General features: G+C 43.5%; 1 protein-coding gene, 1 long non-coding RNA gene and 1 pseudogene across 3 annotated transcripts; 1 reads left to right on the top strand and 2 right to left on the bottom strand.

The window, feature by feature from the left end:
- Nucleotides 1-570: 570 nt before the first annotated feature.
- Nucleotides 571-16034, bottom strand: LOC146176973 (uncharacterized). Its single transcript, XR_014701243.1, has 3 exons — nt 15716-16034; nt 3635-3719; nt 571-821 (listed from the first exon to the last, which is right to left on the bottom strand). It is a non-coding gene; the product is annotated as an uncharacterized LOC146176973 (long non-coding RNA).
- Nucleotides 5194-8757, bottom strand: LOC146176974 (uncharacterized; annotated as a pseudogene). The gene is made up of 10 exons (XR_014701137.1): nt 8441-8757; nt 7817-7935; nt 7563-7700; nt 6724-6915; nt 6607-6645; nt 6329-6475; nt 6121-6213; nt 5900-5955; nt 5553-5772; nt 5194-5369 (listed from the first exon to the last, which is right to left on the bottom strand). The product of XR_014701137.1 is annotated as an uncharacterized LOC146176974 (transcript).
- LOC146176975 (uncharacterized) lies at nt 9651-14086 on the top strand. The gene is made up of 3 exons (XM_084583046.1): nt 9651-10414; nt 10778-10895; nt 11908-14086. Exons 1-3 carry the CDS (start codon nt 10055-10057, stop codon nt 13155-13157), a joined length of 1728 nt encoding a protein of 575 aa, XP_084439172.1. The 5' UTR covers nt 9651-10054; the 3' UTR covers nt 13158-14086.
- Nucleotides 16035-18979: the final 2945 nt, after the last annotated feature.

Raw genomic sequence — 18979 nt, forward strand, 5'->3', positions numbered from 1 at the left:
GCTCAAAGTTGTGCCTCTTTATCCCTAAGCGATCAGCTGCCGGTCGGAAGTGTAAGAGTTGGTTTTGACAGGAGCATAGACAGGAGTTATACACAACTAGATTTTTCCTGCGGAAAGGGCGGGGAGCGGGGGGGGGGATAAACCGCAACAAAGGAAGAGAACTTCTCCAAATGGCTCACCGACAGCAATAAGAGCAGGAGCCTTCTCCGGTTCCTAACGGAAAATAATTTGCACGGGTTCTTATATATGCCTTATGGCAAGCTTGCGTAATAAAAAAAGAAAAAACAGCGCGCGCATGCAGTAGTGCAACGATCGAGTGACACAGTTCGGCACAATGTTACAAGTGGCTCACAAATGCACATTTATTTTTGTCCCAGATTTTCCAGGAACAGCGGGTACAGATCATCAGCCAGCTGGATGGAATGGAAGTGGACCTCGCAGGAGATGGGCGTTGCGACTCCCCGGGCTACAAAGCCAAGTACTGTACGTACAACGTTGTTATCATTCAGACTGACCATATTCTACAATGGGAACAGGTAAAAATAGGAAAGGTAAGGCAATGCTGCGATACGAAAATTGGCAAGCTGCAATTCCTATTAACTGTGTGAAGTCAGCTGCAGTGCCCAATAGTGCGAGCATGGGGCCTGGCCTCAACTAACGAGTCTCAGTGCAGTCTTTAACAAAAGGCGCCAATTTCTGCATATTATAAGGAGAAATTTATTTCAGCAGCAGCGCTGTTGTGTCCTCCTCTTGTCCCGTCCGTCTTTGCGCTGTAATAATGAACTCACCAAGAGTGCTCTTGGCAAGTGCTGCTTGCACGTCTATATATAAAAAGAATCAAATTAATCATTATATAATACAAACAATTGAATTACAAAATGTTTTATCGTTGCAAACCATTGGGGAAGAGGTACATTTGCTGACATATATTATTATGTAATGAGGTTTTAATTTCATCTATCTACAAACTGCCACCCAGCTATCTGGACATATTGCAAGAGCAGCAAATCGCCCATACAGCACTACTTTGATGCTTGGTGCATTACTAAAGATGCATGCAGTTGCTTGCTTTAATAATTAGGGCGAATACATGGTAATAACATTATTCTATACTGTATTTACTAAGTTAAAAGCTGTGAGCAGGTCAAAGGGCTGTGAAGCAACAGAACCATGGATCCAGACAATCGCAAGTCTATGTTGCTGCCCTGGGCCAGGGTAATGATGACCTGATCATCAGCATGTAGCGCAGCCTGTTGAACCACATATGCGATAATCGTGATGGCCATGATAGACCATACAGCAAATGCCTGCATTAGCTCCTTGCAAACAGGCAATGGATGAGCAGAGGTAATCTGTTTTGTATAGGTTTTTTTTTCTACAGTTTTTCACTTTCATGTTGTTTGGAAGGTGCACGGCTCACACTTGTGGCATTTGTCAACCAATGCCAATGATAAATTTAAGAGATATGTAATGCAAATAGAACTTCACGGAAAAAACTTTTTACATATCTGCACATTACAGCAAGACATAGCCAAGAAAGAAACCCATAATGAAGTGAAGAAACAACATAATGTAAATGTGAGTGCTGAGACTGCGAGATTAATGTAATACTGAGGCAGCTTGGTTATAACGCCAGTAAGAAACACAAAAACAATAGGATGTTCTATACTTTCTTATACTGACAATTGTTGGTCAACAACACCTCTTAGATTTCTTGTCACAGTAAAATAGCAGTACAAGACCAGGTGTCTTTTAACGAATATGTTGCTAAAACTGTTTTCAACTGCAATGCAGCAGCTGTAAGCAGGTTCAGCATCTATGATTGACTAGAATACACACCAACACTACCAACTCATCAGTCAAATATATATATATATATATATATATATATATATATATATATATATATATATATATATATATATATATATATATATATATATATATATATATACCGTCGGCGCGTTGTTTTTCCTTCCGCTTTGCATTTAATGCTCTTTATTCCAATAATCATCATAAGAGGAATTCCTGTAAATGTCAACAATATAAACATAAAAAAGAAATGTTTGCCTTGCACTCGCAGACTGTTCGCTCCTTTAAATGCTATATATAGATATGTATATGTATATATGTACATTTTTACAGATTCATGTGTTTTAGGAAGCTAAACTGCATTCTCATGAACTCCCTGTTCCTGAAGGTCATTCGACAACTCTCCCCCAAAGCCCAAACATCCTCCCTTGAATCATTTCATAGTTTGGTCATCAGATTTGCTCCCAAATCAATTGCATACTCGGATGATGGGATGCAAGCAAGGTAAGTTTAATGAAAGAAAGGATACAACATTGTTTTTTACTCCAGTGCCAGTACGCATTCCAACTTTTCTGCATTGCATATGCAAACAATCAATCCTTGCATGAAGCATTTAATGTATGTTCATAATATTGTCATTGTAAAAGGAACAGAGGCCAGATAAAATAGAATTCAGTAAAAAAAAAATCAGAAGTTCATCTATGAAAGCCTGTGCTTCATTCGCACCATATCATTTTCCTCCTTTCGATTCTTCAACTTGCTAAGTAGCCCAACTAAGCAGATCGCGTTTAGTTAATGCTACAATAGCCACTACGACCAGCACTCCCCTTAGTACAGTGCTTGATCTGGAGCTGTCATGTTATCAGGCCAGGTAATATGAGACCTTACAATTATGACTCACAGGAGTCAATTCTGACATCTGCCAAAAAAGGGCACCCACTATGTCAAGTGAATCCCAACTCCTGCTCGAAGTATGCACCCATTGAGAAATTTTTCACAATCCTTCCATCCTGACATTAAATACTCTGCTGTAAAATTAGCTGAACCTATCTTGTGTCTTTCTCTTCGAATCTCAAGACTGCTGCCATGTCAGGTAGTTTTCATACATTTTGAGGAGACTGCGATGCACATTTCTGACATTCTAAGAATGCTTCATATAATATCGTAAAAACATATTTGCTAGCATGGTAGCACTAGCCATTCTATAATCCCCTTCCATAGAAAAAGTGAGACAGGAGGCTGCAGACTGCACAGGCCATCTAAGGGTCCTCATTGGAAGTCACTGCTCTTATGTTGTAATAGGCAGATGGGATGACATAAAGAACGAAGTTGAGGACAAGCATGAAGCGCAGGCTGAAAAAACACCTCGTCTCTCTTTTGTGCTCCTCATCTTAGTGCAGTCCCAAGACAAAGGCAGTTTTTAAAGAACTGGAAGTTATCAGCGCAAGTTTCCGACCCCACTAGAACCATCTCGAATGTCCCGAAGCTACTGTATTGAAGCTGCAAGAACGCTCAAGGTTCACTTGACCACTTGAACTAATGATGATCGCTAGAATACAACAGCAGGGAGAACACAGGTGATTCACGATATGATGTTGTATAGCCCATGTCATACATTCATTTTGCTGCTTGGAAATCATTGCATCACATTCTTAATTCTAAAGGCGCTGAACATAGTAGCTAAATCAGAAGCAATTTCTTCTGCAGTGTTGTGAATATAATGCATAATGGTTCCTTATGGTAGCCTCTTCTGTATAATTTTGCTGGTAGGCAACAAGAAACACATTTTTTTCCAAAGTATGAAAAATTAATTCATATTTACCTTCTTTATAGGTCACATCTGGCTGTAAATCACTTTAATGAAAATTCCTCAAGGCTCCAGGCACAGACAAAAAAGGAGATGACCGCTGGAAAGTAAAGATGGCAAAAGCAAGGAAAGGACATTTCAGTGTCGCTCCAGTGAAAACGCAGCCTACGTTTTGTAAGTTCAAAGTTTGTTCTACTTATAATATTACACGAAAAACTAAGTGCACTGTTGTAATCTCGATGACTATTTCATGCAGCGTACGTCCACAAGCTCCTCCAAGATGTGGAGAAAAGGTCTGAGGGCTCTTCGCACAGAGTGACAGCTGCAAGCACAGCTTCAGAGCATCACTTTATGACGGATGCCTGTGAAAGACCGTCAAAAGAAGAACTGATTGCTGCTCACAGACACAGATTTGCTCTTCACAATGACTAGTCAATTACACAGTACAACTGTCAGTGTGCTGAACCTAGATGCTAAACAGACTGGCATCATTTTTTAAAAATACACAGCGCAACAAACATAGGACAAGCGAGTAGACGGGAACAGCGCTGACTATCAACTGCATGATTTATTGAAAGAACGCTAATATATACAAAAATGCTCTGACAACCAAGTGCGCATGTTCGCAGATAAAACTTGAAATGTTGTTTTATCTGCGAACATGCGCACTTGGTTGTCAGGGCATTTTTGCATATATTAGTGTTCTTTCAATAAATCATGCAGTTGATAGTCAGCGCTGTTCCCGTCTACTCGCTTGTCCTATGTTTGTTGCGCTGTGTATTTTTAAAAAATGATGCACCAACTAGCTCAACTCACAGTTCTTTTGAGACTGGCATCAGCGCCGCAAAGCATTGGCCACTGGAGCCAAGAAAATTGTTTCAATATGTTTGCTGCGGCTGACAATAGCTGGAGCGCAGTTTCATATGACATTTGTTGTCTGAGTGAGTGCAATCTTTTTACCCATATCTCTGCGTTTTCCTTGTGGCTGCGGCTAAGCAAAAGTGCGCACAAAACATGTTGCTGTTTGCTTATCGCGGCAACTACACATGGTGTGCGACCGTTCGCAGGCCTTTCCAGTATTATATCAAAGCTGCCACTTGAAACAAAAGTAAAAAAGGCAGAGCAACAGTGGGTTCAAGGTGTGTAAGGCTAGATTGCGAATAATTATGCCAGTCAGAGTTTTTCAGCTTCTTGAGGCCAAACTAGAAGTAAATGGAAATTTCAAGTCAGCCCGCTTCACAAGTGACCATGTAACATCTTTTTCATGGGCTTGCTGTTCCCCATTCGTTAAGCTGCACAGTTTACAAGACACCCACATGAAAATGAATTTTATTTCCAGCTGGATTATGAAACCGGAAATGTTTCCAGCTGGAAATGTTTCCAGCTGGAAATAAATCCAGCTGGAAATATTTCCAGCTAGAAAAGTTTCCAGCTGGAAATATTCCCAGCTGGAAGCATTTCTGGTTTCATAATCCAGCTGGAAAATTTTCAGCTGGAAATTGGTAACTTCTAGCTGGAGGTAGGTTGCTGGAATGTGGCTGTTTGGTTTTCTTGAAAAATGAAAACAGTTGTGATTTTCATGTAATACCATTTATTGGCAATGCATGCTTGAGTAAACAGCTGCAGACCTACATATCCTTGGACAATTTTCTCTTTGTGTCCTGAATTTTTTCACTTAGTGTGCGCATCACACTCTTCTTCGCCGATGACGTGTCGACGCCATTCACTTTACCCCAGTGGGCCAGGCAACCTGCAACAAAACAGTATATCCAGAATAGCTTTCCATCCTGAGGTAACAGTGAAAAACAAGAACGGGAGCAGAAGACGAGAAGACAAGCTAAGTGCAGTCTTCTCGTCTTGTGCTCCTGCACGATGCCACATATATTACTTTGTGGCCAACAGTCCCGAATAGTAGACTTGAAAATAAGCTTACCATATACAGCTTCCACCTTCACTGGAGTCAGCTGCTTTGCCGGTTCTTCATTGCTGCCCATTTTTGTTGGGGCTAGCCTTCCACTTATACTCCTTTTTGCAAGTGTTTCAAGGCCCCAAATTGCCTGGGCTGCTTCTCTAACCATAATAGTAGGCTTTTTGTTTTTGAAAAGCTTGTTAGCCTGCTCCTTGGTTATGAATATTTTGTTTTGAAGATGGAACTAAAAAAAAGGAAAATGCACAGATAATTATTTTGCATAACAGCCAGCACTTCCAACAAGACTGTAGTTTAAAAGCAGTATTCATGCATTTTATAGTTGTCTCAATGAGTGGCAATTGTATACTCACACGTCCATCAGGACACAGCGAGTAATCTTCATTGATGCCAGTCAAAGCACAGGCGGCTGTAATACAAAACACTAGTTCAAGATATAGTGCACACAGAAGTGATGACAGCGAAGTTCCAGACTTGAAATTAAAGCACACACAGGTTCTAAGAATGGTGCGTGCACCAAATTTAGCCATCAGCACATTTAGCATAACTAGACTGAAATCCTTCATTTACTTACACTCAGAATTTACTGCATTTTGCAGAGAAGTTTCTGCAGTGGTGTCGGCACCTTCACCTGACCATTCGTTTTGATCAGGATCCACGTCAGCATCTGCAAGATACAATAGACCATGTGACGACTCATTTAGCAAAATCAAAACTCAAGTTTCACCTTAACGAAGTGTGTATGTGACGAAATCAAAAAACTATCAGAAAAACTTGCTTACAGTTCATGATAGCCTCCTGGCCTTCTCCAATTTGTTTGTCGGCCAGGGTAGCTGGTGCTGCAACAGGGGTTGCTGCAGCCACGGGGACTGTGGCGGCCACGGGGGCTGCGGCGGCCACGGGGGCTGCGGCGGCCATTTTCACCACGCCTGCAAGTTTGAAGAGCACCAATAGTAGCCATCTTACCTTTTTGGCCCACATAAGTGTAGGCTCTCAAGCGACATTATTTTACAACTGAAGGCCATAGCAGCATGTCCATTAAGATTTTCTGCAGACTTACCATGCTGGCCATCTGCTACCTTCTGTAGCGTCTGCTGGACTGAAAAAAAGAACAAATTTTTAGAATACATAAAATGCTCACACCAATACAAAATCAGATGCTGAAGGTATGACTTACATGAATCCAACTGTTTTGTTATCTTGCTTTCAAGGAAAGCCACATGCTTGTTTAACGACGCTATGTATTCTTTTGGCCATAGTATTTCGTTTTCCAGTGCTTCGCCTCCTTTTGGGCAGCCTTCAAATCTTTGGATGACACCAGGCTCTCATCCGAGCTCGAAGTATCAGCTTCGTCGTAACTCTTCCTTTTCTGCCAATGATGAAAGTTTTGAAACACCAAATAAGTATTGTGACATAGAACCATGTTTACAGCTGCAAGCTGCTGTAATACAGGGCTTTTAATTGAGTCAAGATGTTCTTATGCCATGTGTCAATCACAATAAACGTTGCAGACATTACTTTGATGAATTAAAATGTTATCCAAGACATTTAAGCAGAGAAATGAAGGGGAACTGAGGGGCTCGTTATTATAGAATTTAAAGGAGCGAACAGTCTACGAGTCCAAGGCAAACGTTGGGGATTTTTTTTGTTTTCTTCTTAGTACTGACAACAGCTAATCTCATGATGATTTTTAGGGATAAAGAATATTAGATGCAAAGAGGAAGGCAAACAATGTGCCGATGGTGGGAGTTAGCCCCACTTCATAGAGGCACCTGTCAGTTGCCTGCAGTGTGTACACCAATGGATTAACTGCAATGTCATGAGAAGCCATTGATGTGACTGGTTCGACGGCCTTTTTGAGTGGCATTTTTTGCTTCTGCATTCTTGAGCTGTAATGCAACTGTAGCTCTCAATAGTCTGTAAGGTGGTACTACAAATTCAGAAACTAAAAAGCAGCAAAACTGACTAAAGTTGTAAGCATCAACTATCATCTACTATCGTAGGAATTCACCTCACCCTTTCGCTCAAGCTGCATGTTCCAGCAGCGGATGTAGCTGCATTGTTTGCCAACGTGTGCTGGACATATTTCCCAAGCACAGCTGAAAACTGCTTTTTTTTTGTTGTGGCTTGGTATTGCCGTCTTTTCTTTGCATCCTGAAATGTTACAGAAATGGTAAAACATGGAGTAAGGGATAATGCATACTCAAAAGCACTAACACATGCTCTATCGCCACAAGCACAATATACACCTTCTACAAAAAGAAGGTCACCTGTTTTGCAGCCTTCTTAGCAGCAGGCATGTCATCTTTGTCCTCAAAGTCAGACTTATTAATTGGAGGGACTACCACTCTTTTCTCTGCGAGCTTGTCTTCCATCTCTGGTCTTGACTCTGCAAGCAGTTGACACCAGGCAAGACACTATTAACCACTATTAACAGCTCAATCATCAGGGATAGGAAACATTTAAAAAGAATGCATATTAATGCTTATGTGCACGTAATATATCCCTGCACACTCGAAGGTGATGTTTAACAGATACATGCATGCACTTGCTATTATGCAGGCTATAAGGAATAAAATAATCGCGCGCGACCCGGAGCGACCGATGATCGCTTTTGCCACACCGCCTCATCGTGTCAGTCGATCTCACTCACTCTTTAACGATCTATTACGTAATTCCAAGCAATTCCGTATAATCCAGTAATAACAGCGAGCAACAGGAACCAAATTACAGAGATTTAAACTGCCAGAGTTTTACCTGGTCCAACTTATTAAATAAAGCCTGTGTTGTGTGGATCGCTGCATACTGACGGCATGCGGTCGCAGTTATTCACGATAGCAAAAACTAGGAAAAGCGGGCCTGTACGAAAAAGGTTGAACAATTTGTTCACTTACTGGCAAGCTTCAGAATTTGCACGACATATTCTCCGCTGTTCTCTTCGTCCTCCGGATCGTCCCAGTAAGCGCTGTATGTCTTCTTGTTCTGAAAATCTGCTTCATGCTTAGGATGGAAGTCTATAATAGCATCGGCAGGTATAATATGCAGCCGATTGTCTGTTGTGTCTTCGACAAAGCGCACTAGCGCGAACATTTCTCGGCTGAACTCGCACACACCGCTTGGGCCGAAAAAGTCACGAACGTCGTCGCCAACACTTCGACCACGGGTACCGAGAAAACATGCAACGTGCAACAAAGTATGGACGTTCAGGCAGTACAGGCCTGCATGTGCGCCACAAAGAAATGCGTAGCGCCACCTGGCGTTCGTGGCGCCAAATTATCATCTAGCAGACAATCTTGCAGAGAGCTACGCATTTTATATCATTCAAACTATTTTTTTTTTCATAAAATGCAAACCAACTTTTATTAACAATATTACAAACTAATAATTGTAAATTATGAGGCTTTCATTATTAAGAGGCTGGGGTCACTGACGTCTCCGCTTGGATTTTGGATTTGGATTTCTGGCTTGTAGCGCATGGCGCGTATCTCCTCACGGACCTCGAAAGCGCGATTGTGTTAGTGCGGGCTGATTCCTTGTTAACGCGTTTCGCGAACGGTTCTAACAGCCATCTAAAGCAACAACGTAGCTCGATTTTGATAGCCGATGGCTCCACGCAAGAGGCGCAAGACTTATCTCGACCCAGACTCAAATGACTGCGTGCCAAAGGCAACGAAATGGCGTTTGAACGCTGGTGCTTCGCCGCAACATCCAAAGAACGTTGCAGCTGCGTCAACTTCGCAGGACCCGCCGCAGGACAGCCACAGAAGTGTGCCTACGTCTCCCAGCAGTGAAGCACTCGATGCCGCAGCGCCATCGACTTCCCAGCATCTCGGGCAGTACCCGCTTCAGGACGACCGTACATCTTTGCCTACGCACGTGGGTGCGCCGCTGTCACCTTCACAGGACTCGCTGCACGATGACCAGAGAAGCGCGCCTTCTTCGTCCGAGTTCAGCAGTAATGATGAATCTTCGGAGGGGAGTTCCTTTTTTCAATCTCCCGTCGAAACATCGCCGGTATCTCCTCCATCACTGCAGAACCTACACGACTGGGTTAAGGACGCTGAGCCGAGTCAACTTTTTGACGAGGAAGAGTTGAATGCCCCATTTATTGATAGTGGTAGTCTTACTAGAGGGGATGCATTTATGATGTTGCTGGATGTTGCCATTAAGCATGGGCTGTCGTGGACAGCGATTGAGGCAATTCAAAAGTTGTTAAACAATCTTTTGGGCAAAAAAGCATTTCCCGAAAGTAAATATTTATTTAAAAAGTTCTGTGGTGTGGAAATGTCTGACATTGTGTTCCATTTTTACTGCCCATACTGCAATTCCTTGCTGGTTGAGTCACATGGCAGTGCCGAAGAGCGAAGGAAGCTCCAAGTGCAGTGTACTGTTTGCCACAAAGCACATGTTGGGCATGAACTGATGCGAGATGGAAGTTTTTTGTGAGTCTGCCACTACAGAAGCAACTCTCTACAATATTGTCAAGCAAGACAGCAAGCAACGCAGTCATGACCACCCTAAGGCGTGTACCCCCTAACAGTGGTGTTATGACTGATATTACAGATGGCCAACAGTACCGCTCAGTGCGTACTCAAGTAGGCATGAGTGAGTATGACCTAACACTCACTTTGAATTCTGATGGAAGTCCCGTTTTTAAATCATCGAAGTATAGCATCTGGCCTGTGCAAGTGACATTAAATGAACTGCCACCATTGCTTCGTTGGAATAATGTAATGATGCCATTACTTTGGTATGGCAAAGAGCACCCTGACATGACATTGTTGATGGAGGCCTATGTCTCTCACTTGAAGAGACTCAACATCGAAGGCATCACATGGATTCATGAGGGAAGGCTTGTACGCTCAAAGGTATGACACCATATATATAATTATCATATATGGCTTCTCTTTGTGGTTTATTTTATGTTCTCACGATCCCTGAACCTTTAATAAAGGGCAGCTGCCAACACAAGCAGTGACAGTTCTCGGACATTAGAGGTAGGGGGAAAAAAGGAGAGACGAGTCAGAGAAAAATGAGCTTACAGAATTTTCTCAAGTTCTGATGTTCTGTTATTTGAAATATCTGATCACCATTAATTTGTAAACATGCTGAGTTCTTCAAATAGAGATCCTCTGTCACCTTTGTTAACACATCAGCAAAGCTTGACAGAAACAAAGTTCAGGATAGCGTGATTATTTTACCAGCAGATTATAGAAAAGTTTATTTTGCAGGTGTTCTGCATATGTTGCTGTGCTGATGCTCCAGCCCGGGCAGCAATGCAACATGTTATCCAGTTCAATGGATATTATGGTTGCAGCTGGTGCTACCACCCAGGGACCAATGTAGATGGTAAGTATTTGCAGTGAATGCAAGTTGTTACTGTTTACTTTTTGTTTCTAAAAGGAGCAGCATATTCTTTGAAACTATTTACACTAGCTGGCGTTTAGCAGGGAAAGTTGAGAGGGCCAACCTTGAACACTCTTTGACGCATGAGATAAAAATTTTATTCAGAAAAGTTAGAAGGTATTGCTACAGGTACAAATCTTACTACGTACTGTGCATCAGTTTTTTGTGACCCAATATAAAAGGGACAAATGTTTTGCTAAACTTATTAGAAAGGAATAACTTTACTGGCCTTAACTATATATAGTAGCAATTTGGCTCAGTTAGCTACTTCTTAATCTTAGCTTTATAATTATGCACATATTTTATCGTTAGTGTAATCAGGTTTCTATGGCCATTGACTTGCTTCATCATTAGCACTTCTTCTGACTGGCTGTTTATGCCTGAAATGGAGCTGAATTATGTGATTTTTCAGATAAGGACATGGAGTCGACAACAGCAGTAGAATCGCGATATTTTGCTTGGTATTCATAACAAAATATCATGTTTGAGTAATATATATGACAGCATAATGTCCATCTCGTGTTGAAGCAGTTATGAGCACCTGAATATAGTGTATAGTGGCTCATATCATAAAATGAATTAAAACATTGTTACATGCTTTAATGTAAGAATGCATCAACATTAAAAAAAATAATTCATAGCACTGAAAAAATGGGTTTACTAGCAATGATTCTAGGAAAAATTATAACACATTGCTTTAAGGGTCACAGTGTTTGTGGGCCTAGTGAGTTGAGCATGGCCGAGAGCAGTGGTTATTCAGTACTAGCCCAACAGGTCTGCTGCCATCACCTGCACTGTTTTTCTGATTTCTTTGTGAGACAAGTCAACCCAGTAAAACCTAAGTTTGAAAGAATTTGCCTTCCTGCTTTTCATGGTGCTAAACCATTTAATGGCAGTATGATCAAACCCAATTAAAGCAAGTGTTAATCATGTTCTTCTGTTATAACTTCTGCAGGTACTGTGAAGTATCCAGTGACTGAGCCCTTTCCTGACCGAAGTGACGAGGAAACTCTGTCAGACATCCAGAGGTCCTACCACACCAATACCATTGTACGGGGGGTTAAGGGCCCAACTCCTCTTATAAATCTTACTGGCTTTAGCCTCACTTGGGCTTGGTGCCCTGATTACATGCATTGCGTGCTGCTGGGCATTGCACGAAACATGACAGAACTCTGGCTGTCAGAGACAGGGGCTGATTTCTATTGTGGCAGGCCATCTTCAGTGGCAGTTATAAACAAAAGGTTATGTGGGATCAGAATGCCAGGGTGCATAAATCGCCAGCCGAGATCACTACTTCTGAGAAAGTATTGGAAGGCATCAGAATGGCAGAACTGGCTGCTGTATTACAGCATCCCATGTCTCACTGATGTTTTGAATTCTGACAATTTGCAACACTGGAGCCTCCTTGTTGCAGGAGTGTACATTCTCCTTAAGGACTCAGTTTCTAATGCAGATGTCGAAACAAGCTCCAGGTTGTTAACAGAGTTTGTTGTGACTATGCAGTTTCTGTATGGGGAAAGTGCTATAACGTACAATGTGCACCAACTATTGCATATTCCAAAATCAGTTATTCTTTTTGGCCCTTTATGGGCACATTCTTGCTTTTCGTTTGAGAATAATTCCGGTAAACTTCTCAAGCTAGTGACATCGGCTAATGGAGTTGCGCTGCAGATTGCTACACGACTGCTTCTGCAAGGCAGCCTTTTTGCACTAAAGGCACTGGCAAGTGAGCAAGCACTAGAGATGATATGCGAAAAAAAAAGTGATCACACTGCTTGTGCTCTTGTCTCCTTGGGCAAGTCTAAGAGGCTGGATGGTCATTTTTATGCAGACCATGCACATCTGCAACATGCTGAAGCTGTTGAAATCAAAAGAGCTAAAGTGAATGGTGCCACAGTTGCAACAGAAAATTACACAAGGCACAAAAAAATTGACAATTCGGCATTGAAATTGGAAGATGGCACATACCTTAAAGCTCAAAGAATAATTTATTCAAAGGGGCCATCGGGCAGTGAAGAATTTTATGTCTTATCACATGTTTACAGTGCACTGCGCACAGATCCATGCAACCACATAAAGGCTGCAAGAAGGCTAGGCCAACAGAGGCTGTTCAAACTAAATGAAAAAGCACGTCCTTGTATTTATTTTTCTGTTGAGGACAAGGAGTATTTCTGTGACTTAGTAAATAGTTTTGAATGGTCATAAAAGTATTCCAGTAACAAGCAGAAAGATTGTTATATATTTTTTTATATATTTGTGAATAGTTCAGAGTTCAGTAAAGCTACAACGAAAAATGACGTTTGTGTATTTATTAGTTTTGCAAGGTGTTATTCAGAATATATTGGTTTATAGTTAAGTTTATCCGGTTTAACATCCCAAGGCGACTCAGGTTATGACAGATAACAGTGTGGGGCTGCACACATTTCGGCCACTTGGGGTTCTTTTATGTGCACTGACATCAGAGAGCACACTTTCTTTTTGGCTCACCAAAAAGCGGCTGCCATGGCCGGCATTTGTATTACATTCGGCACGGGCGGCATTTGGCATCCTTGGGCAAAGAAGTCGAGTGCCCTAATCACGGCATGACCGTGACGGGGTTAATCGAAAATAGAGGTCCTAGGATTCGAAGCATGCTAAAATTGAAAGTGTATAATATGGCTGGTGAATTTAGTATTAAAGTCTATAATAACATTTGCACTGGATTAATGTCCTTCATATTTGTTCCTGCTGCTTGGCAACGTGAACAACCTTGCTAGGATCAAATGCACAGTTTGTCTGCAGAATAGCTTTTTGTTTCCTAACCTGTATGCTTTTCTTTATGTGCGTGATATGTTTGAGATGCACTGTCCTTATTTGTTACATGCATAGACTTTTATCACATTTCAGAGCCAAACGAGCATTGTGTCTTGCTTAAATTGCATATGTGCTTAAATCTAGAATTTTCCATGCCATTTTATAAACCTTGAACACTACTGTAACTATAATCAGTGCACAAATAAAGGTATCACCTTCATGTACCCATTGAGCTTGTCTTCTTAGCCGTTTGTGCTTTGCAGGGTTGTCCTACTTCCTTCAAATGGACAATAGTGGACCTATATGTACCATATTTTTGCATCCAGATATAATACTGAATTATCAAAGAAGCCGTTCAGTGTCTTTTTATTTGGTTAATAGGCCTCCTTGGTGAATTTGTTACATTTCTCTGGCTGGATTTTCTATTTCACCAGGGAAAGTTTCAGCTACAAAATTTGATCTGGGAAAATTCCAGCTGGAAAATACCGTTCCCCACTAGAAAAGTTCCAGATAGAAAAATTCCAGCTAGGAAATTTTCCATTTAGAAAATGCCATTTCCAGCTGGAATTTTTCCACCTGGGATAATTTCCAGCTAGAAAAATTCCAGCTAGGAAATTTTCAAGCTAGAAATGGCATTTTCCAGCTGGAAAATTTCCACCTGGGATAATTTCCAGCTAGAAAGATTCCAGCTAGAAAATTTTCCAGCTGGAAATTTCTGTTTTCCAGCTGGAAAACGCCATTTCCAGCTAGAAAATCTTCACCTGGAATTTTTCCAGCTAGAAATTATTTTTTTCCAGCTGGAAAATGCCATTTCCAGCTGGAAAATTGCATTTCCAGCTGGAAATGACACCTTCATTTTCATCTGGGAACAGTGTAATTATGGTGATTAGTATTATGTGCGCGATATAATAGTGTTCTTAGCGGCAATTTAAACTGCTGAGCGACTCAATCAACTTCATTCAGATTTTTTTCCTCCTGTCGACAGAAAAACAAATGCTAAGGTAGGAAGAAAAGGCTACTAATACAGTAGCTTGACGAGGTTTTTACCCCTGTTTGACATGGACGACAGACAGTCATATTTTTACAGTGATCTGCTAGCGAAAAAAAAAAGATCAGCAAGTAAAAGAAATGTGCAATATGGACAGGTGCTGTGTCGGAAACAAAATGTGAGAAATGTACATGTATTTACATTCACTTGCCACTGACTCTTGTACACACTTTGAGTATCTTTAACGCGCAGAACATAAAAGAAAGACATGGTGACAAAAAAAATATTAAAGTGTCACATACAATCGAATGTACACCGGCTCAAGCATAAGAAACAACAAGGTGGTCAGTTATAAAACTAAGAAAGCACAGTTTTTCGCCGAGGAGAGCAATTCTCTAGGAATAATCTCGAAATAAAGTCGTTTTCTTTGTTTCTTCGGTGCGTCCTCATCACTGCACGTCATGTGAAACCTTGCAAGGGCCAGATACAGCATGCGTATCCTAATACTACATGTTTACCGCGGCGGCTTGTACCTCTCCGGCTCTACCGCTCAGTCGTTTGTGGTGAAACTGCGCACGGAGCTTTGATATTACGGTAAACTTTATTTGCTCGTGGGAAGTTAGGTAAGGGTGCTTAATTCGTTGCTGCTGCGTACAATTCAAACCCGCAGTCTGTACCGGGATCAGGGCCGAAAGCCGCCAACGCCGGCGAACGATTCCGCTGGTTCGCGCACGGCCGAGCCAGGTAGGCGCGGTTGTCTTAGGTAATTTACTATAAGGCAAAAGTTTATAACCTACAAACTTACTACGACACAAAATGCAACCTCCGTGAGTAGTTTCACGCAATCAAGTCACCGGTTAAGACGGTAGGATTTTAATAGCCGCCACAGTAATGATGCATCACAACAATGACTAACTCATTGCACCTGTGAAACCGTCGCTTATCTGTGCGCTATGTTCAAGCTAGTAAACACATTACTTACCAGCGTATGTTGTCGCCTTGACTTGATCCGAGGTGCGTATTTTGGTTAGGTGGACACAGGAACGGAGCAGCGGTTGCCTCCGAAATTTTGCTGCACTACGTAAGGCGCAGTGAAGTGGGGCCCGACATTTAAAGCACCGACTTAATGCTGTAAACCTGTAAGCCGACTTCGAAGTTCATTCCGCATGGGCGACACAAGAAACGAGAACATTCACAGGCGGAAAGTGCCCCGCAAGTACACTGCAAGGAACTGAAACGAGATCGCCGCTTGCGACCGCGCCGCGTTTGCCGTGGTGCCTGCGCGCCTGCGCTGCCTGCATGCTGCCTGCGCCGCCGTCTGCGCGAAGGGCAAAGATGCGCGCGTGCGCGCGCGAGACCGGAAGTGCAGGAAAAAAAAGCTTTGAAAAAATGTTTCTGTCTACAGAACATCCTAATTTTCTTTCCTGATAATTAAAAGTTAAGCGTATTTCAATTTTTCTGGCATAAGCGATAGTTTAATGGCTGTGTGACGTCGCAAAGAAGCAGACCAATAGTCATTCGAAAACGCATGCACGTAGCAGCGTTGCACCGAGGAGAAGGAGGACTGGCAAAAGTCGAAGGAAAGAACGCGCCAACTTTCGAATGGGATTGTGGGACCTGCACTGCGCGTAGACGTGTATTATTGCGTTCAAATGTGTATCGCAGCATAATCTAGCGACTGAGATAGTTTGTGAGGAGTGCTCGGGAGGTGTTTGTGGGCCCCTTTAAGCGCGAGCGAGATGGGCGCCGGAGACAAGCGATGGTGATGGCGATGCCGCAGCGTTGTTTGTTTTTCGTCTTCTTTACATTTCCCCCGACTCACGGAGAAGAGACGACCAGAGGGTTGTAGTACGGCTTGAGGCGTCTAACATGGACAACCTCACGGCCGCGGCGGCGGTGGTCGGAAGAAGGGGTGACTGGCTCGATGATGTAATTAACAGGAGATGTGCGTTCCAAGATGCGATAAGGTCCGTGGTATTTCGTTTCTAGTTTGCTGGTGGCAGGAAGGCATAGTCAAACGAAGCTGTCGGCCAGGAACGTTGGAGCAGGGGTATCGGTATCATGCTGATCTTTGCGATAGCCTTGAGTGTTGGAGGTAAATGTGCGAGCTAGCTGATAGCATTCCTCAGCCTTCTGTACAATATCGAACAAAGCACTTCACTCAGAGGCATCTGGATGGTATGGCAAAATTGTGTCCAGAGTACAAGATGGTTCACGGTCGTATAAGAGAAAGAAGGGCGAAAACCCAGTTATTGCTTGGGTGGCAGTGTTGTACGTGAATGTTACGAATGGCAGTACCTGGTCCCAGTTGGAGCTCCCAGATTCAGATGTAACATACACTGCATGTCCCCAAGCGTACGGTTGAAACGCTCCGGGAGGCCGTTGGTTTGCGGGTGATACGCGGTAGTAGCCCGATGTATTGGTTTGCAAGACGACAGGAGCTCTTGGACTACTTCGGAAAAAAAGACACGACCTCTATCACTCAGTAGCTCGCGAGGGGCGCCGTGTCAAAGAATGAAGTGGTGCAGAAGAAAATGGGCTACCTCTCGGGCTGTCACCGCGGGAAGTGCAGCAGTCTCCGCGTAGCGGGTCAGGTGGTCGACGGCCACGATGACCCATCGATTACCGGCGGCACTGCATGGTAGCGGACCATAAAGGTCGATTCCCACGAGATCAAACGGGCGAGTTGGATACGGCAAAGGCTGGAGAGGGCCAGCGGGGTGGCGGGAAATCTTGCGTTGTTGACAGGCGGTACAGGAGCGAATGTAACGACGTACGAAATTGTACATTCCCCGCCAGTAATACCTCTGACGAATTCGATCATGGGTTTTCAGGGCGCCGGCATGAGCGCTTTGCGGGTCAGTGTGATGGTGGGCACAAACCTCGTAGCGGAGGTGGCGCGGAATGACAAGAAGCCATTTTCTGCCGTCAGAGTTGTGGTTCCTTCGGTAGAGGAGGCCGTCCCGAATGGTAAAATGGGAGGCCTGTCGGCGGAGTGCCCGAGGATGCATAGCCGCGGAAGTACTGCCTAGGATATCTAGCAGATTATAAACCCAAGGATCTTGTCGTTGCTCGAAAGGCATATCCTCAATGGTGAGTGTTGACAAGGATGCTTGAGGAGCGGATCAGTTAGGCGAACGTACCGGTGACCGAGAAAGAGCGTCGGCATCAGAGTGCTTGCTGCGGCCAGAGCGGTACACTACACGGATGTCGTATTCCTGAAGTCTGAGAGCCCAGCGCCCAAGACGGCCAGACGGATCCTTGAGAGAAGCGAGCCAGCAGAGAGCGTGATGATCTAACTACCTCAAAGGAGCGGCCATATAAGTATGGGCGGAACTTCATTATAGCCCACACGATTGCTAAGCACTCCTTTTCGGTAACGGAGTAGTTGGACTCGGCTTTGGTAAAAGCACGGCTTACGTAGGCGACAACGTATTCGGAGAAGTCAGGCTTTCGCTGGGACGAGCACGGCACCGAGGCCGGCACCCCTGGAAGCGGTGTGAAGTTCTGTAGGTGCAGTAGGGTCGTAATGGCGAAGGATTGGCGGTGACGTCAGAACATTGCGCAGCGTCGCGAATGCATCATCGCAGGCTGGCGACCAAGAGGAGAGGTTAGGGCCGGCTTTCAAGAGCTGTGTAAGGGGGTCTATGATAATTGCGAAATTCCGAACAAAACGACGAAAGTACGAGCAGAGGCCCACGAAGCTTCACAGTTGTTTCAAAGTGGTCGGTTTCAGAAAGTCAGCAACGGCGCGCAGCTTCTCAGGATCAGGCAGAACTCAATCTTTGAACACAACATGTCCGAGTATTGTAAGCTGGCGGGCACCGAAGCGGCACTTTTTGAGGTTCAGTTGAAGACCGGCGCGGGTTAGGCAGGTGAAGATCTGGCGAAGTCGAGTCAGATGGGTCGGGAAGTCGGTTGAAAAGACGACGATATCATCGAGGTAGCGTAAACAGATGTTCCATTTCAGGCCACGCAGTACTGTGTCCATCATTCTTTCAAATGTGGCTGGGGCGTTACAGAGTCCGAATGGCATGACATTAAATTCGTATAGTCCGTCTGGAGTAATAAAGGCGGTCTTAGGACGATCCGCCTCTGCCATAGGCACCTGCCAATATCCGGAGCGTAAATCGAGTGAGGAAAAGAATTCTGCGCCTTGCAAGCAGTCTCGGGCATCGTCGATTCGTGAGAGGGGGTAGACATCACGACGAGTAATTTTGTTGAGGCGGCGATAATCAACACAAAA

The sequence above is a fragment of the Amblyomma maculatum genome, chromosome 10, assembly GCF_055883805.1.
Source record: "Amblyomma maculatum isolate TAMU_Amacu chromosome 10, ASM5588380v1, whole genome shotgun sequence".
Classification (NCBI taxonomy): domain Eukaryota; kingdom Metazoa; phylum Arthropoda; class Arachnida; order Ixodida; family Ixodidae; genus Amblyomma; species Amblyomma maculatum.

Bases quoted from the DNA above. Each gene is read 5' to 3' on its own strand.
- LOC146176975 (XM_084583046.1), top strand. From the start codon at position 10,055: ATGACCACCCTAAGGCGTGTACCCCCTAACAGTGGTGTTATGACTGAT. The intron at 10,415-10,777 runs GTATGACACCAT...TTTATTTTGCAG, and splicing joins GAAGGCTTGTACGCTCAAAG to GTGTTCTGCATATGTTGCTG. The intron at 10,896-11,907 runs GTAAGTATTTGC...TAACTTCTGCAG, and splicing joins CCCAGGGACCAATGTAGATG to GTACTGTGAAGTATCCAGTG.